At 43.7% G+C, this 24,036-nt stretch overlaps 1 protein-coding gene and 1 pseudogene across 1 annotated transcript in view; both read left to right on the forward strand.

The window, feature by feature from the left end:
- The window catches only part of FAM20A (FAM20A golgi associated secretory pathway pseudokinase), a 65,958-nt gene that overhangs the window by 33,062 nt on the left and 8,860 nt on the right, over nucleotides 1-24,036 (forward strand). The window contains exons 2-4 of the mRNA XM_033183851.1: nucleotides 14,829-15,013; nucleotides 15,736-15,786; nucleotides 17,953-18,031. Of these exons, the coding sequence (XP_033039742.1) occupies nucleotides 14,829-15,013; nucleotides 15,736-15,786; nucleotides 17,953-18,031 (315 nt within the window). The remainder of the gene's footprint in view (nucleotides 1-14,828; nucleotides 15,014-15,735; nucleotides 15,787-17,952; nucleotides 18,032-24,036) is intronic.
- Nucleotides 3,588-5,379, forward strand: LOC117067371 (annotated as a pseudogene).

Genomic DNA, 24,036 nt, shown 5'->3' on the forward strand with positions numbered 1-24,036 from the left:
GAGAACCTGACCTATGACAGGTGGCCTTCACTGGGCAGAACAGAAGCCACACCTGAGGCCCAGGCTTAGAGAGATAATCAAGAGTTTAGTTTTAAACATGTTGAATGTGGATGCTTTTAAGGCAGGGGTTGGCAAACTGTGGCCTGTAGACGAAATCTGGCCCATGACCACTTGATTTTGTAAAAACAAACAAAAAAAGCAGCATTAGAACATAGCTTTGCCTGTTCATTTACAGATTGCCTAAGGCTCCTTTCATGCAATAACAGCAAGGTTTGGACAGTTGAGACAGAGACCATATGGTCCACGAAGGCTAAAATATTTGCTATCTTGTCCTTTACAGATATGAGCAGCGGAATTTATGAGTCTACAGCTGAAAGAGCTGGAAGAAAACATATATGAGTCCTTTGCACACAAGTGATCATTGAAGCTGGGGGGTGGATGCGATCACATCCAAAGCAAAGCTAGAGGGAGAAAGAAAAAGAGCCAGAACAGAAGCTTTCAGAATTGTAGTATTTAATGATGGACCAAGGTAGACTGAAAAGGAGACACAGACTAAGTGGCCAAAGATGCAGAAGTAAATCCAAGGAAGTTCCTTAAAATTTGAAACATCAGAAAAACATCTTTCATGTTGACCATTTATTATGTCTGAAGACAATGAAAGCTTTTATTTTCTCCTGGAAAGTCAGAATTTAAAACTACCCATCAAAAGAAATGTATTTTCTCCAGGGCAATCAAAATGATTTTGAATAAAATTTTTATGGAGTTAGTTTGTTCCAATGCAACTAAAAACATAGAGAGATATATTGTATACCTATGCAAACCCTTAGCTCTGAACTATCCAGTGATGTTCAAACTCATAGAGAAGTGTCTAATCCTGACTAACCCTTTTGCTATTTTCCTTCTTTGACCCTGCTGTACCATTGCCTCACTCCTGGGGAATTCCTTTATTTAGAAAGTTTTCTTTGTACACAACTTGGAGCGAAATACTCTGAAAAAGACCATACTTGTCTTGGATTATAAACCATCAAACCCCTAAAATATTTCATAACCCACTAATACCAAAAATATACTCAGGCCATAGTAGCTGCGTATGTCAGTACTAGTGGAGAGCTTCCAACTTCTTTCCATAATAAACTTTAAGTACCTTCTGTGCACAAGGTGCTGTGCTAAGTTTTGGAAGGGGCACAAAGTTGAGTAAGACATTGCCTCTGCCCGCCCTCAGTTAGAAGAAATGAGAAATGTGCCCAAATCACTATTACTCAAAATATGGTAAGAACAATAAAAGAAATTGGAGTTTTATGAAAATTTGGGGGAGTGAGAAAGAAAGCTCACATCTAGTTGGTTGTAGGACTGGAAAAGGTTCAAGGAGGAAGTTCCATGGGAGTTTGGCTGGGAGGAATTTCTGGAGATGAAAATGTAGAAGAAGGCATTCCAAGGTGATGGAACAGCATGAGGTGGGAGGAAAGTACAGGAAAACTAAACATAGAACTTAGGTAGGAGGGCAACGGGTGGGGAGGAAGATTTAAAAAACTAAAACATTTGGGGAAATGCTAAAGTAGGAATTTGGATGAGAGTTCATGGACAGCGAGGACCTATTGAAGGATTACGTAGGAGGGAAATAAGTGCTTGGAACTGGCCCTGGACAGTGAATTTGGCAGTGAAGGAGGCCTGGAGCGGAGAAGGGAAGAAGACTGAGGTCGTGAATATCAGTAAAGAGACTATTCCAGGATCCAGATAAGAGGGTTAAGGCACAGGCAACAGAAAAAAAAGGGGGGGGGGGGGGATTCAGAGGTAATGGATGGCCAGGATGGTGGCTCATGCCTGTAATCCCAGCACTTTGGGAGGCAGATCAGTTGAGGTCCGGAGTTCAAAACCAGACTGGCCAACAAGGTGAAACGCCATCTCTACTAAAAATAACAAAAGTTAGCAGTGCGTGCTGGCACGCACCTGTAATCCTAGCTACTTGGGAGGCTAATGCAGGAGAATTGCTTGAACCCAGGAAGCAGAGGTTGCAGTGAACCAAGACCGGGCCACTGCACTCCAGCCTGGGCGACAGAGCAAGACTCCATCTCAAAAAAAAAAGGGGTAACGGAGGTTAAACTCCAGGATTTAGAAATGATTGAGAAAAGGCAGGAACCAAAGATGTCTGTGCTCTGTAGCTGGGAGAACTTAGAACTTAGCTCTATAGTTTTGGAGGGGAACAAACGGGGCTCTCGACTTCCCCTTCTGCTACTGCCCCACTTCTCCACTGTAACACCCATTGGAGAGGATTGCTGTGTCTATATTTGCATGGTGAGGTATCAAAATTAGTCCGAAGGGGTTTGACGTCAACCCACAAAGAACTGTTAAATAAAACAGCCATAAATCTGTGCTCTAAAACTAAGTTGGAGGTGGGAGTCCAATCCTATTCCTTCTATTTCCTCAATACAAGGAAATTGATGCACTGGGGAAGATTTTCAAACCTGAAGCCCTGTGGTTAGTGATGAGGAGCATGCGGAGCCGCCCAGTCTTCTGAGAACCTTCCAAATCCTCCCTGAGCCCTCTGAGTCACAGCCGTCTCCCCTCCCTGCCTGGAGCACTCGCAGCACCCCAGTGACTCTGCCTTCAAGGTCCCAGAAGAAAACAGGGTACAGATTGGCAACCTCCTCATGCCTTCAGCTCCCATATCCCAGGAAGCAAATGTAACTCCAGGCTCCCACTTAAGCCACCTAAGCTCCATTTCCAGGCTTCCTGCCTTCCCCCATGCCTGCAGACACCCACCTCCTAAGGCCCAAGCCCTGACCTGCCTTGGTTTTCCCTCTAATGCCTTGATAACCTGCCTATTGCTTACTCTGCACACCAAGAGACCACAGAAAAGCTACAGCAGGATTCCAAGGTCCCTCGGATGATCTGCAGTCTCACACACATGCCAAGGCATGCAAATGGTGGTGGTGTCTAATGCAAGTATGACATAGATGCCATTCCCTTGCTTATGGGATGTTCCAAGGGATTTTGCGGTGGCTTGCAAAGCTGGTTGTTTCTGGTTACCCAGTAGAACAGTGTTTCTGAAAAAAATCATCATCCACCTGGTCTCTCATCTTTATAAGTGGTAAAAATCATAATTAAAAATAGCCACCATTCTTGGATGCCTACTCTGTGGTTGAATATTACTGCACTTAATTCCGATGGTATACAAGGAGGTAGTATCAGCATTCCCCATTTCCTACAATGGGTAAACTGAAACTCAGAGGGCTTAAACTACTTTTTAAGCCTGTACCTTATCTTCAGTCTTCTCATTTGCAAATTGTGAATAAGAATATGTATTTCACTGGGGGCTGCAGGATCACATGAGACATTGTGTTCATAGCAATGACACTAGCATTGATTTTTGATGCTCCACTGGTGAGGGGCAGAACCAGGTCCTTGTGACACAGACTCTGCATCCATTTCTGTTATTGCACTACTGATTAGTTCTTGTTCGAATCGCTGTGCATTTGGTGACCCTCTCACCTCATTACAATAGGGGTCGAACTGTGTCATTGTCATCATTGTCACCAACCAGTGACACCAAAACAGAGCCCTCTGTTTGGCCTTTGTGTTGTTTATCCTTTATTTGGGAGAGTCAAAGAAAGGTTAATGCTAGAGATGGAGACATTTGAGATGCTCCTTGAAGGACTTCTGTAGGTGAAGATTGATACTGAAATGGACTGAAATCTTGGAAGCATCCTAAGAAAAAGAGTTAGGGAGATTTAGAGAGGTTAAAAAAACAACAACGGTAACTCTAAGTTAGTCTGGTGATGAAACAAGGGTACTGCGTGATAATGAAGGTTATTGAGAAAGATGCCTATCATGTTGACTCACCTATAAGATCATCTTAGGAAAATGGTTTTGTTTGTTTAAGAAAAAAAAAAAGTCAGAGGTAAGTGCTCTCGACGCTCTGCTCCTGGAACTCCCGCAGGACTGCCTGGGGACAGGGACTGCTGTGGCGCTCGGTCCTCCACTGCGGACCTCTCCTGAGTGGGTGCGCTGAGTCATGGAGGGCACAGAGCTGGCCGGGAAGATACTCTCCGCCTGGCTGACGCTGGTTCTCGGCTTCATCCTTCTGCGTTCGGTCTGCGGAGTGTCTCTGGGCATCTCCGAGATCTACATGAAGATCCTGGTGAAAACTTTAGAGTGGGCCACAATACGAATTGAAAAAGAAACCCCAAAGGAGTCAATTCTTAAAAACTCTGCTTCTGTTGGTATTATCCAAAGAGGTAAGTCACCCATGGAAAAAGGGCTCTCTGGTCTACGAGGAAGGGACTTTGAGCTGTCTGACGTGTTTTATTTCTCCAAGAAGGGATTGGAAGCCATTGTGGAAGATGAAGTGACCCAGAGGTTTTCCTCAGAGGAGCTAGTGTCATGGAATCTCCTCACAAGAACCAATGCAAATTTCCAGTACATCAGTCTGCGGCTCACTATGGTGTGGGTGCTGGGCGTCATAGTGCGCTATTGTGTCCTACTGCCTCTGAGGGTTACCTTGGGTTTCATTGGGATCAGTTTGCTGGTTATAGGAACTACACTGGTTGGGCAGCTACCAGACAGCAGCTTCAAAAACTGACTGAGTGAACTGGTCCATCTAACTTGCTGCCGGATCTATCCGCGATCCCCCTCTGGTACCATTCATTATCATAACAAGCAGTACAGACCCCAGAAGGGAGGCATTTGTGTTGCCAACCATACTTCCCTAATTGATATTTTAATCTTGACAACAGATGGATGTTATGCTATGGTTGGCCAGGTTCTTGGTGGCTTGATGAGAATTATTCAGAGAGTTATGGTCAAGGCTTGTTCTCATGTCTGGTTTGAATGCTCAGAAATGAAGGATTGACACCTGGTTACTAAGAGACTAAAAGAACATATTGCTGATAAGAAGAAATGACCCATATTAATTTTTCCTGAAGGAACGTGTATCAACAATACTTTGGTCATGATGTTTAAAAAGGGGAGCTTTGAAATTGGAGGAACCATACATCCAGTTGCAATTAAGTATAACCCTCAGTTTGGTGATGCATTTTGGAACAGCAGTAAGTACAACATGGTGAGCTACCTGCTTTGAATGATGACCAGCTGGGCCATCGTCGGTGACATGTGGTACATGCCCCCCATAACCAGAAAGGAAGGAGAAGATACAGTCCAGTTTGCTAACAGGGTTAAGTCTGCTATTGCTATACAAGGAGGCCTGACTGAACTTCCCTGGGATGGAGGACTAAAGAGAGCAAAGGTGAAGGACACCTTCAAGGAGGGGCAGCAGAAAAATTACAGCAAGATGATTGTGGGCAATGGATCTCCCAGCTAAGAAGACACATGACAGCCTTTAGATCTAGAACTGGCCCTTAGAAATGGAATGGCTTTATTTTTTGTTTTGTTTTATTGTTTTATTTTTATCATTGTTAATTTTTTCTACAGAATGATTGTCTCTACCTCTTTATGCCAGAGGCAGAACCTACAGGTGCCCTTTTTGGCTTTTGTTGTTGTAGTAACATTAGCCCCGTGGACTGTAAGGTGGTTTACTGAGTTAAAACAGATCCTGCTTTTGTAAAATGATGGCGTCACTGTTGACTGAATGAAATATTTGTGCAGAAAAAAGTGCTTGTAAAGTGTGTTTGGAACTCATTGATAGGGTAACTCTCCAAAAATGCCCAAACTCTCTTTCTATAATTAGCCTTGCCACTTTCTTCAGTCACATAAATGGTGAGATTACACATCAGTACAAGATGACCGTCATGGTTATGGTCTACTGCAAGGTTGAAAGGAAAAATGGAGGATTGTATTTAGGAAAAGGGACAACTTTGTGGCCACCTGCTGTGAAAGTCGAAAGGAAATGTAAATTAGTGTTATTAGTGTGTTGGAAGAGAAATACTATTCAGTAAGCTTCGCCAAAGAAAAGTGAGTCAAAGTTAATGTGTGCGTGTGCATTTATATGTAGGCAGCTCATAGACCACATTTTAGCCAGCAATTGATAACAAAGAGCTTAGTTTTCCTTGTTTGAATGCTATAGATCTATACCTAGTACCCCTCCCATCTACTGATTTGTTTGTTTTTATAACCAAATACATTTTCAGATAGAAGGAGCCTTAAAATAAATCACATTGAGTAACTTCAGTATGAATGAATGAGAGTGTGTAGAGCTACCCCTCACCCTCCACCCATTTGTGGTTTATTCCCGAATTTTCTCAGTCTCTTAAACAGAAAAAATGACTGATACAATTACCTTTTGGAAACTGAGCCTTAATTTTTTTTAGAGGAGGAAATAAGTTTTCCCCAACTCACACATCATAAGCAATGTTTGACAGCAATATGATGCCGTTGTAAACTCCTGAGAGTATTGTATCTGTTCTGGTAACCATGTACAGAATGTGAAACTGTCTTATGAATTCTATATTCATACAACTGTCTTATAAATATAACTATCTTATAAATATAATTCTATATTCATATAACTGTCTTATAAATTCTATATTTCTAAAAAAAAGAAAAGTCCCTAATAACTGTGGACGTAGGGAACACATTTCAGAGTCTTGCGTGGACATCATGGGGCAGATGAGCTTCTGTCCTTCCAGGGTATGGGCTGTGAGAAGTGGAAGCTGACACCATCTCCCAGAGCCAGTGCAAGTATGTGGCACATCAGGAGGGGGTTTGCATCTTTCTTTTCTTTTTTTTTTGGAAACGGAGTCTCATTCTTGTCACCTCGGCTGGAGTGCAGTGTCACAATCTCAGCTCACTACAACCTCCGCCTTCCGAGTTCAAGCAATTCTCCTGCCTCAGCCTCCCAAGTAGCTGGGATTACAGGCACTCGCCACCACAGCCGGCTAATTTTTTATTTTTAGTAGAGACGGGATTTCACCATGTTGGCTAGGCTGGTCTTGAACTCCTGACCTCAGGTGATCTTCCCACCTCAGCCTCCCAAAGTGCTGGGATTCCAGGCATGAGCCACCATACCCCACAGTTTGCATCTTTCAAAGGGCAGCTTAAAAACTTGATCCTAACCAGCTGGAGGAAAGGGATCCATTCCGTTCAGATAACTAAGTCCAAGTATGATGGCTGCATCCAGGTACCCAGATGAGACTTTTGAGTGACCTCTTGCCCTCTGTTGCTTACTTCACTGTTCAGTTTTCCTCAGTGGTGGCAATACCAGGCAGGCTTTCTGGTCACTGGCAGCTCTTCATGTACGGTCTTCTCATAGCTGAGAATCCCAGAAAAGGAGAACAGCTCTTCTCTGCTATCCTTTGAAAAATCTTTAAGAATCCTCAGATTGATAAAGCTTGGGTCATTTGCACATGCTCGAATTAACCACAGGGACTCAAGGAGATGGGGCATTGTGATCTGAAATTGTGGGTCACAGATCACGCAAGTACAAGAGGAAATTTTTTTTTCATTTTCTTTTTTTTTTTGCCAGATCTTGGAAATGCAATTCAAATGAGAAGATGTAATGCTTTAAAAAAAAAAAAAAAAAAAGGTGGGGGGATGGAAAAGGGTGCTAGATGGGGAGACACATGAGGAGTGAGAAAGAGGTATGCAAAAACAATTTTCAGTGTCATTTGTTTAATTGCACAATTACAGAAATATATGAAGTAAAAATGAAGCTACTGATGCATACCCCCAAGGGGCACCATCATTGAGTTTGGTAGGTGTTCTTTTCATGCACACTAAATGTGTTTATGTCTATATAAGCACCTGTATATGATATTTTTAGCAAAAAGAAAAAGACCCACTCTGCAACTGTTCTGAAATTAGACATCTTTCTACGTCACTACATATAGAGATATCTCTTAAATACCCCCGTCCTAGATATTTCTCTTTTCTTCAGATTTTACATTTACAAACAATGGTGAACATCTTTGAATATATTTTCTTGCAGAGTTGTGCAAATCATTCTACAGGATAAGTTGCAGAAGTGAAATTGCTAAGTCAAAGGGTATACTCATTACACGTTTTGAAATGTACTGGGGGCCGGGTGCAGTGGCTCACGCCTGTAATCCCAACACTTTGAGAGGCCAGTGGATCATGTGAGGTCAGAGGTTCAAGACCATCCTGGCCAACATGGTGAAACCCTGTCTCTACTAAAAAAACAAAAATTAGCCAGGCATGGTGGCACGCACCTGTAATCCCAGCTACTCAGGAGGCTGAGGCAGGAGAATTGCTTGAATCCGGGAGGCAGAGGTTGCACTGAGCCAAGATCATGCCACTGAACTCCAGCCTGGGCAACAGAGGGAGACTCCATAAAAATAAAAAGAAAAAGAAAAAAGAAAAAAAGAAATGTACTGGGAAATTACCCTCTAGAATGACATGCCAACTACACTCTCGTCAATAATTCAAGAAGGCATTATAATAACGCTACTTGCTAAGCCTGTTTAAAACTTTTTAAGGTTCCCATTTTGAAAGAGTTTTTATAATTGTGAAATTCATGTGGATAAGTATACAAGTTGGATTATATAGGAAAACTCTTTAAAAAAAAAAAAAAAAAAAAAGAGCAATCAAAAAGACTAGCCCCACCAGCTGTTAAAGTGTTTTATCAAGTTAAAAAAGTTCAACAGCATTGCCTTGGAATATGGCCAGACAGAACATGAAACAGAATGGAGCTTCCAGAAATAGACCCAAATACGAATGGAAATGCTTTGTCTGATAAAAATGACGTTTCAAATCAGTGAAATTAAAAAATAAATTTGTTTAGTAAATGATTGTTAGAGAACTAGCTAGTCACCTGGGAGGGCGGAAAAAGGTGAACCCATACCTAACACGTTTTATCTAAATAAATTCTAGACCTCTCGGATATTTAAATGGAAAAAAATGATTATGTTTTTAAAATAAAAGTAAATGTTAGTAAAGTAAGGGAAAGCCGGCTGGAGACATACAGACCTGGTCAACAATTTGCCCCTGCCCTTGATTTTCATCAAATGCTAGATCTAAAGCAGCTTTGACATTTGTCACTTTGGATAATTATACCAACAGTACAGATTGCTCCTTTGTCTTGGAGGGGGCGGAATGGACTGATGGCGGCTGGACTCCTGAGCCTGCTGCTGACCTTTAGGGGAGGAATAAGTTTCAGTCCCCTTCCCCCACCCCAAGCTGGAAGGCTGGCTGAGGGCTTGCTGTCTTGGGAGAGAAGTCCCAGCCATCTTTCTACTGCTCTTGGAGACCAAAGCCTTAAAATAATAAGGTATTCTAGCTGGGTGCAGCGGCTCATGCCTACAATCCCAGCACTCTGGGGGGCCAAAACAGGAGCATCACTTGAGCCTAGGAGATCAAGATCAGCCTGGGCAACATATGGAGACCTGTCTCTACAAAAAATAAAAAAAATTAGCCAGGCATAATGGCACATACCTGTAGTCCCAGCTACTCGGGAGACTGAGGTGGGAGGATTGCTTAAGCCCAGGAAGTTAAGGCTACAGTGAACTGTGGCAGTGCCACTATACTCCAGCCTGGGCAACAGAGCAAGACCTTGTCTCAAATAATAATAATAACAATAATAATAATAACAATAATGTGTTCCTTTGCTTTGCCTTGTCTCCTCCATTCATATACATCCCCAGAGTAATATGTGTGCAGGGGGATTTAATATTGCCTCACATTGACCAGCTCACTTCTTCATTTGCATTAACAGCACAGGGCAGAGAACACAAACTGGATGTCAATTGTTGTTGTCGTTGTTGTTGTTGTTGTTGTTGTTGTTTGGCCCACACAGGAAATTTTTTAATTTGAGTCAACCCTTTTTTTTTTTTTTTGGACTTGTATTTTAGAATCAGGGGTTCACGTGCAGGCCTGCTGCAAAGGTATGCCATGGGATGCCAAGGTGTACGAATGAATCTGTCACCAAGGTAGCGAGCTTAGCACCCGATAGGCAGTTTTTTTCAATCCAACCCCCTTTCCCTTCCCCCTCTAATAATCCCCAGTGTCTGATGCTCCCGTTTATGTCCATGTGTACCCAGTAGTTAGCTCCCACTTGTGAGAACATGCAACATTTGGTTTTCTGTTTCTGCATTAGTTCACTTAGGAGAATGGTTTCCAGCTGCATCCGTGTTGCTGCAAAGGACATGGTTTCATGCTTTTTTTATGGTTGCATAAAATGGTGTATATGTCCCACATTTTCTTTATCCAATCCATCATGGATGGGCACCTAGGTTGATTCCACGCCTTTGCTATTGTGAATAGCGCTGTGATGAAAATACAGGTGCGTGTGTCTTTTTGGTAGAACGGTTTATTTTCCGTCGGGTATATGCCAGTAGTGGGATTGCTGGCTCAAATGGTAGCTCAACTCTTCATTCTTGAGTCAACACTTGGAAGGAGAATCCAAATCCTGATCAAAGTCTGGATTCTAGCTTCTCTTGAACACTAGAATAAATGATTTCCCTGGAAATTATAAGTTTCATATGAACAGAAACATTGTAGATGTGTACACAGCCCTAGCTCCAATATATAAATCAGTATCTAGTATCTCAACAAATAGTTGATGAATGAGTGAATGGATGAATAAACAATGTCAGAACAACTCTACAATCAGCTGAAACTTAGTAGCGGCTGTTCCCCTTTACATGGAGAGTGTGCTCTCTAGTTTGCCACACTCCCTACCCCTCCTGCCTGCATTCTTCACTCATGCTGTCTGCCTGTTTCTGCAGGTATTCTATAGGTATTTAAGTCTGTGGACCCTCTTGCCATGATAGTTCTGCAGCCTGTACCTGTTTTGTTAAGTGACCCTGGGGAACTCAGAAATATAAGTCCCATCTGAAAGCTGATTAACCACTTTAATGACAAAATAAAAATCTAAAACTTACATGAGGGGCAGTGGCTCACATGTATAATCTCAAGAATTTAGGAGACTGATGTGGGAGAACTGCTTGAGGCCAGGGATTCAAGACCAGCCTGGGCAACAAAACAAGACTCTATCTCTGGGAAAAAAAAAAAAAAAAAGTAATTAGCTGGGATTTGTAGGGCATGCCTGTAGTCCTAACTGCTTGGGAGGCTGAGGCAGGAGGATTGTTCAAGGCCGGGAATTCGAGATTGCAGTGAGATGTGACTGTGCCACTGCACTTCAGCCTGGATGACAGAGCAAGACCCTCATCTCTAAAAACAAACAAACAAACAAGAACACTTATATGAATAGTTTCCTAGAGCTAATAAAAAATATTACTTAGGGTTATTTTTAAAAGAAATAAAAGCATATGCTTAAAATAAGAGCATTTAGCTTTTGAGCCTCTCTGTGAACAAAATATGCATTTGTTTTTTAGTTCTGAGTACAAATTATCACAAACTTAGACACTTAGAGCAACACCCCATTTGCCCTATAGGTCAGAAGTCTGGGATAATGTTTCAGGCCATTTTTGTGTTGCTATAAAGAAATATCTGGCCAGGCATGGTGGCTCACGCCTGTAATCCCAGCACTTTGGGTGGCCAAGGCAGGCAGATCACCTGAGGTCAGGAGTTTGAGACAACCCTGGTCAAGATGGTAAAACCCCATCTCTACCAAAAATAAAAAATTAGCCAGGCATGGTGGCATGCACCTGTAATCCCAGCTACTCAGGAGGCTGAGGCAGGAGAATCGCTTGAACCCGGGAGGTGGAGGTAGCAGTGAGCCAGTGAGCCAGGATCGTGTCATTGCACTCCAGCCTCGGCAACAAGAGCAAAACTTCGAAGAAAGATGAAAGAAGGAAGGAAGGAGGAAGGAAGGAAGGAAGAAGGAAGGAAGGAAGGAAGGAAGGGGAAGAAAGAGAGAAAGAAAGAGAGAGAGAGAGAGAAAGAAAGAAAGAAAGAGAAAGAGAAGGAAAGAAAGAAAGAGAAAGAAAGAAAGAAAAAGAGAGAGAGAGAAAGAAAGAAAGAAAGAAAGAAAAAGAAAGAAAGAAGAAAAAGAAAGAAAGAAAGAGAAAGAGAGAGAGAGAGACCTGAAACTGGGTAATTTATTTTAAAAAAAAAGAGATTTAATTAGATCATGGTTCTACAGGCTGTACAGGAAGCATGCTGCTTCTGGTGAGGTCCTCAGAAAACTTACTCATGGCAGAAGGTGATACAGAACATGCACACCACATGACAAGAGCAGGAGCACAAGAGAGTGAGCGGGGAGGCGCTATATGCCTTTAAACACCCAGATCTCACATGAACTCTGGGCAAGACTTCACTCATCACCAAGGAGATGGTGCTAAGCCATTCATGAGGGACCCACTTCTATGTTACAGTTAGCTCCCACCAGGCTCTGCCTTCAACACTGGTGACTACATTTCAACATGAGATTTGGAGGGGACAAACATCCACAACATATCAGATGGTATGACTCATTTTCTGCTAGGATCTCACAAGACTAAAATCAAGGCATTGGTTGGCTACATTCTCATCAGCAGCTCAGGGGTCCTCCTTCAAGCTCATTCTCGTTGTTGGTAGAATTCAGTTCCTTGCCCCCATCTCCTTGCTGGTTTCAGTCGGGAAGCATTCTCAGCTCTTCATGGCAGCTCTCTGGTCCTTCCACTTGACCTTCTCCATCTTCAAAGCCAACAATAGTGTGTCAAATCTTTCTGATGCTCTGGATCTTTTGGACTTCTGATAACAGCCAGAAAAAAAATTTTACTTTCAAGGGCTCATGCGATTCAATCAGGCCCACCTTGACAACCTCCCTAAATTCAACTCTGCTGTGAACACGGCATAATCATGGAGTGAGAGCTCTTCATAGTCACAGGTTCTGGAAATGAGGGCATGGAATCTTAGAAGCCAATTTTAGAATCCTGCTTACCATAAAATCATATTTTCTTAGAGATATGTGACATGATTTCCCAAAGATTTTCAGTGTTGGGTTACATTGATACAAGGAAAACGCCATGAATGGGGGTGGTAATTACCATATTCTCCTCTGCACTGGGCAGTCATGTCTGGGTTATATTACACTTCATTCTGGGTGTCAGAAATAGGAGAGAAATGGTGAAGCAAAACCGCCTTAGTTTGTTTGGGGTGTCATAACCAATACTATAAACTAGGTGACTTGTAAACAACAGAAATGTGTTTCTCACAGTTCTGGAGGCTGAGAAGTCCAACACCAGGGTGCTGGCAGATTCCATTTCTTCTAGTGAGGCCTCTCTTGCTGGTACACAGATACGGTCTTCTTGCTATAACCTGACATGGCAGAAGGGGTGAGGGATTTCTCTGGGGTCTCTCTTATGAGGACATTAATCCCATTCATGAGGGTTACCCCCTCCCCAGAGGCCCCACCTCCAATACTATCACCTTGGAGGTTAAAATTTCAACATATGAATCTGAAGGAAACATAAACATTCAGTCCATTACAATCACTAAGATCACAAATGGATTCAAATCCCTATGGTATATTTTATTTCCTTCCCCATAATACATCTATTTTTATTTTGATAGAAAAGTAACTTTTTCTATTTTTAAGTCAGAGTCTCGCTCTGTCATCCAGGCTGGAGTGCAGTGGCGCGATCACAGCTCGCTGCAACCTCTGCCTCCCGGGTTCAAGTGATTCTCCTGCCTCAGCCTCTCAAGTAGCTGGGATTACAGGTACGCACCACCACGCCTGGCTAATTTTTGTATTTTTAGTAGAGACGGGGCTTTATCATTGTTGTCCAGGCTGGTCTCAAACTCCTGGCCTCAGGTGATCTGCCTCAGCCTCCCAATGTGGTAATTTTTACAACTCTCCACCAATGAGAAAATTGAACACTCCCAGATCTGCCATGTTTGTTTTGTTTTTCACCCCACCCCAGACCTGAGTGGTATACTATCACAGTTTGAGAAACAGGGATATATAGGAACTGCAAAACCCTGCCCCTATAATCCCACCTACCTCTCCCAGTCAGCTTTTCCCAGCCAGATGACCTCGTACTGATTTGCCTTCCCTTCCAATCCGGAGGCCTCCATCTTCTCATTCAACAGTGCATTTATTCAACCTGCCTCTCTCATCCCCAGATACACCTGTTTCTTGCCTACCTCTCATAGTGCTCATGTTGTCCTTAATGCAGGAGTACCCTCCCTGTCCCCTTCAAGCCAAACACCCCCTGGACTTTAGGATCCAGCTGAAGTCTGCCTTCTTCACTGTGGTTGTCCTCAGGCTACTTCATCATAGATTCATCTTTTCCCTTCTCCAAAATGTTAAGGCGTTTCCATCTGAGCCACGTTTAGCAGTTGACTTATAACAGCCTTGTATTTTGCTCTGATTATTTCATAGACTTACAACTTGTCTCCCAAATTACAGTCTACATCTCTAAATGGTAGCACCATCATTTTTTATTTTTCTCTTTTTTTCCTGGCAGAAAAGGCTACCCAAGCAGAACAAACAGTAAATGGCTCATTAATGCTTCTTTTCTTTTATAATCTAACTCAGCTTCCAGCCCCACTAAAAGATCTGCACCCTCTCTTCTTGTTATTCTCACCAATTGCCTTCTCTCCTCTATCTTCTGATTCCCTGGAACACAAAATACTGGGAAATGTAAGATAGAGAGTTTTAATGGGAAAGTGCACAAAGAGACCCACAGTCTCACCCTGAGATCCCGGATTATATGAGGCCCCTAGTTTTATTCTTAGCAGTCTGCCTTTTTTCCTTCCCAGGATTTGTCCTGGTTTGTAATTAAGTATTTGTGTATGATACTGTATAACTGTGTGTTTTACTCACTAGAGTGTAAGCTCTCTGAGGGTAAGAAAGGACCCCACAGGTGTTTTGCTTCCCATGATATCCTAAGCACAGCTTAAAGCCTAGCCCTCATTAGATGCTTAATACACTTGTGGAATAAACGAAAGGATGCATGAAAACTGCAGACAAGGTATCTTGGTGTGTCTTTGCATTCTTGTTCCTCTAATGAACAACTATCTGGCTCTTTCAGGCGACACAAGATGTACAGAGAGCAGATGAACCTCACCTCCCTGGACCCCCCACTGCAGCTCCGACTCGAGGCCAGTTGGGTCCAGTTCCACCTGGGTATTAACCGCCATGGGCTCTACTCCCGGTCCAGTCCTGTTGTCAGCAAACTTCTGCAAGATATGAGGCACTTTCCCACCATCAGTGCTGGTAAGGTTCATGGGATCAGGCAAGGGGGACTGACTTTCTCCCAGAGAGTCTGGGTAAACGCATCCCAGGCCAGGCTCCAGAGTGGAACATTAAAGGCTTGACATTGACACCTGAGAGACAGAAAAGGAACATACACATCGATCTTTTTCCCTCTGAAAGAGAATTTCGTCCTGATCCCATGAGGAGGTATGTTGTTGTTTGGTACACCTAAAGGAAGGTGATCACTACCATTTATTGAGTGCTGCTTTTGAAGCAGGCGACGCATTCTCTTTCACCCAAAGACCTTGTGGCATGGATATTACCACTGCCATTTTACAGATAGGGAAACTGAGACTCAGAAAGGTTGAGTAACTTGGCCAAGGACCTAGGGGGTGGAGCTGGGATTCAAACACAGGTCTGCTGATACCAAGTCTGTGCTGCAAGCACTGAGACAATCAAAATGACACAGCGAATTATTAGCAAATTAAAAGCAGACTCAGTCTCCCAGCCAGGTATTGCTGGAGTGTCCACTGAAGGGCTAGAAAGCAGGGGTCTGGGACAGAGCAGGGAAGGAGGCTGCAGCCTCCTGGGCTCCAAGAGATCTCCCACAGAGTGGTCAAGGGCCACAGGCTACATCACAGTCTCCCCTCTGGTGCTCTGAACCAGAGTCAAGGGACCCCCATATTGTAGGCTCTCCCAGGAATAAGACTGGAAGTTCTCATCGCCCTTCTCCTCCTTTGCAGATTACAGTCAGGATGAGAAAGCCTTGCTGGGGGCGTGTGACTGCACCCAGAGTAAGTGACCTGGCCCCGCCCCCACCCAGCCTCTTCACCTTCACATCTGTGCAAACCCCAAAATCCACTCCAGTGGCAACCTTGGGCAAGAGTGGAAGGAGTATGGCTCTCTGTGTAACCTCTGAGAACTCAACATTTCTCCCCATCCACCCACAACAAGAAAAGGCACTTAAGAGGAAGGGTTGTGTAGGCCCCGCTGGGCAATGCGTGGCCCAGGAAAAGCATCATCAGCATCACTGAGGAGCTCATCAGAAATGCAGGGTCTCACTCTCTTTCCGAATCCGAATCTGAGTTTTCACAAAATCCTCAAGTGATCGGAGTTGCTTTCAAATTCAAGAAGCAATGGTTCCCACTACTGACAAAATATTAGAATCAGCTGGGCGCAGTGGTGCACGCCTGTAATCCCAGCACTTTGGGAGTCCGAGGCAGGTGGATCCCTTGATGTCAGGAGTTTGAGACCAGCCTGGCCAACACAGTGAAAACCCATCTCTACCAAAAATATAAAAAGTTAGACAGGCATGGTGGTGCCCACCTGTAATCCCAGCTACTCGGGAGGCTGAGTCAAGAGAATCGCTTGAACCGAGGAGGTGGAGGTTGCAGTGAACTGAGATCATGCCACTGCACTCCAGCCTAGGCAACAGAGTGAGACTCCAGCTAAAATATATAGAGATAGATAGATATAGATATATATGTACACACACACACACACGTATGTATTAGAATCACTGGGAGAGCTTTAAAAAGTGCTCATGCCCGGCCTCCACCCCCAGGGGTTTTGATTCGAGTTCAGACGATGAGGCCCAGGTGATTCTAATATAGCCAGAGTTGAAACTCACAAGATAAGTGATTAATGGAATCAAAAAGCTAGGACTGAGAGTGGCAGAGCTCCCCTCCAGGAGTGCTGTGACCTGGTTATAGGTGGGTCTGGACCCTAAAACCCTCAGGCCAGTCATCACCAGCCGTGAGTGGCCCTGTCCCTTTACTTCCGTGTGTGGAACACACATCAGAAATGTCTACATGTGACTACATCTGATGAGGCATGACGAAATGTATTAGTTCATTTGTACACTGCTGTTAAGAAATGCCTGAGACTGGGTAATTTATAAAGGAAGAGGTGTAATTGACTCACAGTTCTGCAGGCTTAACAGGAAGCATGGCTAGGAGGTCTCTGGAAATTGACAATCATGGCAGAAGGGGAAGGGGAAGCAAGGCACATCTCACATGGTGGCAGGAGAGAGAAGATGCAAACGGGGAAGAGCCCCTTATAAAACCGTGAGAGCTCATGAGAACTCACTCTCATAAGAACGGCAGAGGGGAAACTGCCCCATGATCCGGTCACCTCTCACCACATCCCTCCCTCAACAATTTGAGATGAGATTTGAGACAAGGGGATTACAATTTGAGATGAGATTTGGGTAGGGACACAAAGCCTAACCATATCACTAAGGTTTGAAAATCAAGGTGTACAGGGCCCCAGGCTTCCTTTTTCTTCAGTTAAGCACCTGCCATTGATCATTTTATAGAACACAGGGTGAGTGAGATATTGTCCTGACCCTCCAGGACCAGGGAGAGGGTAAGGCAAGTGAGGTGCCCAGGATGCAACATTTAAGGAAGTAGCACTCCCTGCACCTAAGAAGCACTCACTTGCCAAGCTCTGGTCCCAGCCCAGGTGTACAGTCTTAAGTAGAAAGGCATAAACCAAGTAGTCTAATATAACAGTAGGCATAAGTCAAATCTACGAAGATGTAGTTCAAACACAAAGAGGAAAGGGTTCATTCTTAGGAAAACATTCTTTGGGGTTTTCAGTAAATGTCTTCACTGTATTGGTTGCTCTTTTCCCATGGTCAGCAGAAAATGTACCTTTTTTTTTTTTTTCAAAATAGGGGTCTCGCTATGTTGCCCAGGCTGGTCTCAAACTCCTGGGCTCAAGCCATCCTCCTGCCTTCACCTCCCAAAGTAAAAAGTACTGTCTTGAGCCCCTGGACACCGTCACTATGGCCTGACACCATGGCGTTTACCCTGCAGGTTATGGAGAGCACATCCTAGTCTTTAGGGTCTCATTACATAAGAGGAAAGAGAAGTCAGCTGGGCTTATTGAAGGAACAGAGTCACAAGCCTGGGCTGAGGCCCGGAAGCATGGTTAACTCACTCTTCTGCCTTTCACAGTTGTGAAACCCAGTGGGGTCCACCTCAAGCTGGTGCTGAGGTTCTCAGATTTTGGGAAGGCCATGTTCAAACCCATGAGGTAAGTGACTGCCTTCCTCCTTTCCACACCCGGTTGGGGTGGCCCTGGGAAGATCTGGACCAAAAACTAATAAAAGTGACCTCAAGTCTTTCTGCCAGTTATTCAGAGATTCTCTAATCTGCACAAGCACAGAACTGTTTGGGGTGATCATAATAATAATAATTGAAAATACTAAGAGCTTCTCTTTATCAGGCCCTTACTAGCATCTATGCCACACAATGACCTAAGTTGTGTCCTTGGATCATGGGCAAGTTTATGAGCCAGATACTCTTATAGTGTCCACTTTACAGATAAAGATACTGAGGCTGAAAGAGACCATCTCATCCCAATCTTGCAGCTGCAAACAGTGGACCCGGGATTCAAACCCAGGCATCTGGATTGCTAAGTTCACACTCCACCACTTTAATTGATCCCCACTTTTTTGCAGGGATAGCACTCTCTTTTTGACATCAAAAAGTTTACAGACCTGTATACAACAACACTCGTTTCGACTGAAAACCTAGACAATCAAGAAAGACTACTAGGAAGTCAATTCCATATTTACATTAATTTATATTTTATTCATAACAACAGTAACTACATGCCTTGAAAATTTTGTAAAACATATAGATGGGTGACATAATATGTATTTTAGTCCTTAAACAGAGCTTGGTGTGAGTTTGGATTTCTGGCCCCCAAAGGATCTGCAACCCCCAGGTTGGGGTCTCCTAGAGTTGGGCCCCAGTGCCTTAGCCCAGGGGAATGTTCCTTCTTGAAATGATGAGATGACCTGCAGAAAAGAAAATCACCCCAAGAGGGACCCCGTTACCCAAGTCATCCTCTCCTCCAGAATGTGCTTCTTCCAGTGGAATGCAATCAGACTGGCAGATTCCAAACCCTCAGCCATTCAAGGGGAGGCCCATTGAATGCCCCAGTAGATGGTTCTTAGGGCAGGGCCTACTTGAATAAGCACTGAATAAAGAGTTTTAGTCCCAACTGCTTTGGCAAAAGCACCTCCTTAAAGAAGGGGTTGGAGTGGATCAGCTGCATGTTAGATTCATGCAGGAGCCTTTAAAAATCTTTATCCCTCATTCCCATCCTCAGGGAGTCCAGTGGACACCCCTGCCCAAGGCCCAGGCAATCTTGAGAACCACCGCTGTATAAAGAGTTCCTCTGCTGGGCACGATGGCTCACACCTGTAATCCCAGCACTTTGGGAGGCCAAGGCAAGTGGATCACCTGAGGTCAGGAGTTTGAGACCAGCCTGGCCAACATGGCGAAACCCCATCTCTACCAAAAATACAAAAATTATCCAGGCGCGGTGGTGCATGCATGTAGTCCCAGCTACTCGAGAGGCTGAGGCAGAAGAATGTCTTAGCCCAGGAGGAGGAGGTTGAGGTGAGCTAAGATCGCACCACTGTACTCCAGCCTGGGCAACAGAGGGAGACTCTATCTCAAAAACAAACAAAAAAAAAACAAGAAAGAGTTCCCCCATTTTTCCTATGTGAAAGATCCAAAATCCTAGTTGTTAGATCAACTTAAAACTTTCCAGAAATGTACATGAAACCATTGAATGTCTGCTTATATTTATATTCATTTAAAAATCCCGTCATATAAAACAGTATATAGATTTAGAAATATCGCTTTTTTTCTCCCACTATAGATTTTACTTGTCAAAAATTCTGGGCATTGGTTTCATCATCACTTAGAGTCAAGTTTGGGGTGAATGTTAAATCAATATTAAATTATTTCCCCGCTCCCCTCCCCCATCACTACCAACAACCTGTTGTAACCAGTTGCACCAGGCAGTAAAACCAGCACAAAGTCAAGCCATTCCAGGTTAATGTATCTGTCCCAAACAAAATTAAGTGATTAACTATGACAGGATTTGAATATAGAGACTCCTTTCCAAAGGACAGTTTCAGGAGAGACCTCAGCTTGTATTCAGGCATATAGAGTACTAAAATACGTAAATAAATACATTGCGTTCCTTTGAAATGAGAGCTATAAACGCAAATACACATGGCAATTAGCAGAGGTTCCACAAGTAGACATGTGATTCTTTGGCACAATGCTCAGCTGAACACAAGAGCCACCAGTGAGGTTCTGGTTGTTACAGAGTTTAAATTATTGTTACAGTTAGTCAAGCACATATAATATATACTCAAAAGACAGCGCCAGTTAGAGAGAGGCAACCTAAGGAACACTGATAAACAGGAGGTGTTAATGAGAAGCATAAAAGTAATGATAAATCTTCAAATGCACCACAAATCACCAGGGACATAGATTCTGTTCTCCGAGCAAAATTTTTATGTGGCACAATAGGATGTCCCTAATTTCTTCTTTTTTCCTTTTTTTGTTCTGAGATGGAGTTTCACTCTTGTCGCCCAGCCTGGAGTGCAGTGGTGCCATCTCAGCTCACTGCAACCTCGGCCTCCTGGGTTCAAGCAATTCTCCTGCCTCAGCCTCCGGAGTAGCTGGGATTATAGGTGTGTACCACCACACCCGGCTAATTTTGTACTTTTAGTAGAGGTGGGGTTTCACCATGTTGGCCAGACTGGTCTTGAACTGTAGTGTTTCTTTTGCAGGAAAATAAAGTAACATAACTCACAGCCTAAAACTTCTTCTCTGCCTGGTCAGTTAAAACAAATACAGGCATATGCAGTCAGGAGTTCGAGACCAGCCTGGCTAACATGGTGAAACCCTGTTTCTACTAAAAATACAAAATAATTAGCCAGGCATGGTGACAGGTGCCTGTAATCCCAGCTACTCGAGAGGCTGAGGCAGAAAAATGGCTTGAACCTGGGAGGCGGAGGTTGCAGTGAGCCAAGATCGCACCACTACCCTCCAACCTGGGCAACAAGAGCGAAACTCCATCTCAAAAAACAACAACAACAACAGAATACAAGCATAGCTCGCTGTATCTGCATTTTACTTTATTGCACTTTGCAGATATTGTTTTTTACAAATTGAAGGCTTGCGGCAACCCTGCATCAAGCAAGTCTATCAGTGCCATTTTCCCAACAGCATGTGCCCACGTCGTGTCTCTGTGTCACATTTGGTAATTCTCACAATATTTCAAACTGTTTTTTTTTTTTTTTTTTGAGACAGAGTCTCACTCTGTTGCCCAGGTTGGAGTGCAACGGTTCAATCTCAGCTCACTGCAACCTCTGTCTCCTGAGTTCAAGCGATTCTCTTGCCTCAGTCTTCCAAATAACTGGGACTATGGGCGCCGGCCACCACACCTGGCTAATTTTTGCATTTTTAGTAGAGATGGGGTTTCACCATGTTGGCCAGGCTGGTCTTGAACTCCTGACCTCAGGTGATCTGCCCGCCTCAGCCTCCCAAAGTGCTGGGATTATAGGCATGTGCCACCTAGCTAATTTTTTCTATTTTTGGTAGAGATGGGGTTTCACTGTGTTGGCCAGGCTGTTCTCAAACTCCTGGCCTCAAGTAATTGCCTACCTTGGCCTTCCAAAGTGCTAGAATTACAGGTGTGAGCCACTGCGCCTGGCCTAAATGGGTGTTCTGACTGCTCCAACAACTGGCTATCCTCCCAATCTCTCTCCCTGTCCTCGGGCCTCCCTATTCCCTAAGACACACAATATTGAAATTAGGCCAGTTAGTAACCCAACATGGGCCTCTAAGTGTTCACATGAAAGGAGTGTCACATCTCTCACTTTAAATGGAAAGCAAGAAATGATTCAGGAGGCTAGTGAGGAAGCCAATAAGCTGAAAGCTAAGCTTTTTGTGCCAGTTAGGCAAGTTGTGAATGCAAAGGAAACGTTATCGAAGGAAACTGAAAGCGCTGCTCCACTGAACACACGAATGATAAGAAAGCAGAACAACCTCATTGCTGATATGGAGCAAGTTTAAGTTATCTGGGTAGAAGATTAAACCAGCCACAGCATTCCCTTAAACCAAAGCTTAATCCAGTGCAGGGTTCTAACTCTCTTCAATGAAGGCTGAGACAGGTGAGAAAGCTGCAAAAGAAAAGTTGGAAGATAGCAGAGGTTGGTTCATGAGGCTTAAGGAAAAAAAGGCCATCTCCATAACATAAAAGTGCTAGGTGAAGCAGTAAGTGGTGATGGAGAAGCTGCAGCAAGTTATCCAGAAGATCTATCTAAGATCATTGATGAACGTAGCTACACTAACAATAGATTTTCAGTGTAGATGAAACAGCCTTCTATTGCAGGAAAATACCATCTAGGACTTTCCCCATAGCTAGAGAAGAAATGTCAATGCCTGGCTTCAAAGATTCAAAGGACAGGCTGACTCTCTTGTTAGGTGATAATGTTGCTGGGGACTTATGTTGAAGCCAATACTCAATTACCATTCAAAAAATCCTCAGACCCTCAAGAATGATGCTAAATTTACTCTGCCTGTGCTCTATAAATGGAGCAAGAAAGCCTGGATGACCACACATCTGTTCACAGTATGGTTTACTGAATATTTTAAGCCCACTGTTGAGACCTTACTGCTCAAGGAGGAAAAAAAAGATTCCTTTCAAAATATTACTGCTCAATGGTAATGCACCTAGTCACTCAAGAGCTCTGCTGGACATGTCCAAGGAGATTAATGTTGTTTTCATGCCTGCTAACACAACATCCATTCTGCAGCCCCCAAATCAAGCAGTCATTCTAACTTTCAAGTCTTACAATTTAAGAAATATATTTCATAAGGCTATAGCTGCCACAGTTAGTGATTCCTCTGATGAACCTGGACAAGGTCATTCGAAAACCTTCTGGAAAGGATTCACCATTCTAGATGCCATTAAGAAAATTCATGATGATACGTGGAAAGAGGTAGAAATATCAACATTAACAGGAGTTTAAAAGAAGATTGATCTCAATCCTCATGGATGACTTTGAGGGGTTCAAGACTTCAGTGGAGAAGGTAACTGCAGATGTGGAAATAAAAGAGAACTAGAATTAGAAGTGGAGCCTGAAAATGGGACTGAATTGTTGCAATTGCATGATCAAACTTGAACAGATAAGAAGTTGCTTCTTGTTTTGGTTTTGTTTTGTTTTTGAGACAGAGTCTCACTCTGTTTCTCAGGCTGTAATGCAGTGGCATGATCTTGGCTCACTGCAACCTCTGCCTCCTGGGTTCAAACCATTTTCCTGCCTCAACCTCCCGAGTACAGGCATTCGCCACCATGCCTAATTTTTTTGTATTTTTAGTAGAGACGGGATTTCACATTAGCCAGGATGGTCTTGATCTCCTGACCTTGTGATCCGTCCACCTCAGCCTCCCAAAGTGCTTGGATTACAAGCGTTTAAGCCACTATGCCCTACCGATAAGGAGTGGCTTCTTATGGATAAGCAAAGAAAGTGGTTTCTTGAGATAGAATCTACTTCGGGTGAAGACGCTGTGAACATTGTTGAAATGGCCACGGCTGCAACCACCTCGGTTGGGGAGACCCTAACCCAGTGGTGCTAGAGGAATTAAAGACACACACACACAGAAATACAGAGGTGTGAAGTGGGAAATCAGGGGTCTCACAGCCTTTCAGAGCTGAAAGCCCCAAACAGAGATTTACCCACATATTTATTAACAGCAAGCCAGTCATTAGCATTGTTTCTATAGATATTAGATTACCTAAAAGTATCCCTTATGGGAAACGAAGGAATGGGCTGAAATAAAGGGATGGGTTGGGCTGGTTATCTGCAGTAGGAGCATGTCCTTAAGGCACAGATTGCTCATGCTATTGTTTGTGGTTTAAGAATGCCTTTAAGCGGTTTTCCGCACTGGGTGGGCCAGGTGTTCCTTGCCCTACTTCCAGTAAACCCACAACCTTCCAGTGTGGGTGTTACGGCCACAGTGCTGCAGAGATTTTGTTTATGGCCACTTTTGGGGCCAGTTTATGGCCAGATTTTGGGGGGCCTGTTCCCAACAGGCCGCAGAGGATTTAAAATATTAGGCAAACTTAGTTGATAAAGGAGCCGCAGGGTTTGAGAGGATTGACTTCAATTTTGACGGAAGTTCTACTGTGGGTAAAATGCTATCAAACAGCATTGCGTGCTA

This window comes from Trachypithecus francoisi, unplaced genomic scaffold, assembly GCF_009764315.1.
Source record: "Trachypithecus francoisi isolate TF-2019V2 unplaced genomic scaffold, Tfra_2.0 Lachesis_group20, whole genome shotgun sequence".
Classification (NCBI taxonomy): Eukaryota; Metazoa; Chordata; class Mammalia; order Primates; family Cercopithecidae; genus Trachypithecus; species Trachypithecus francoisi.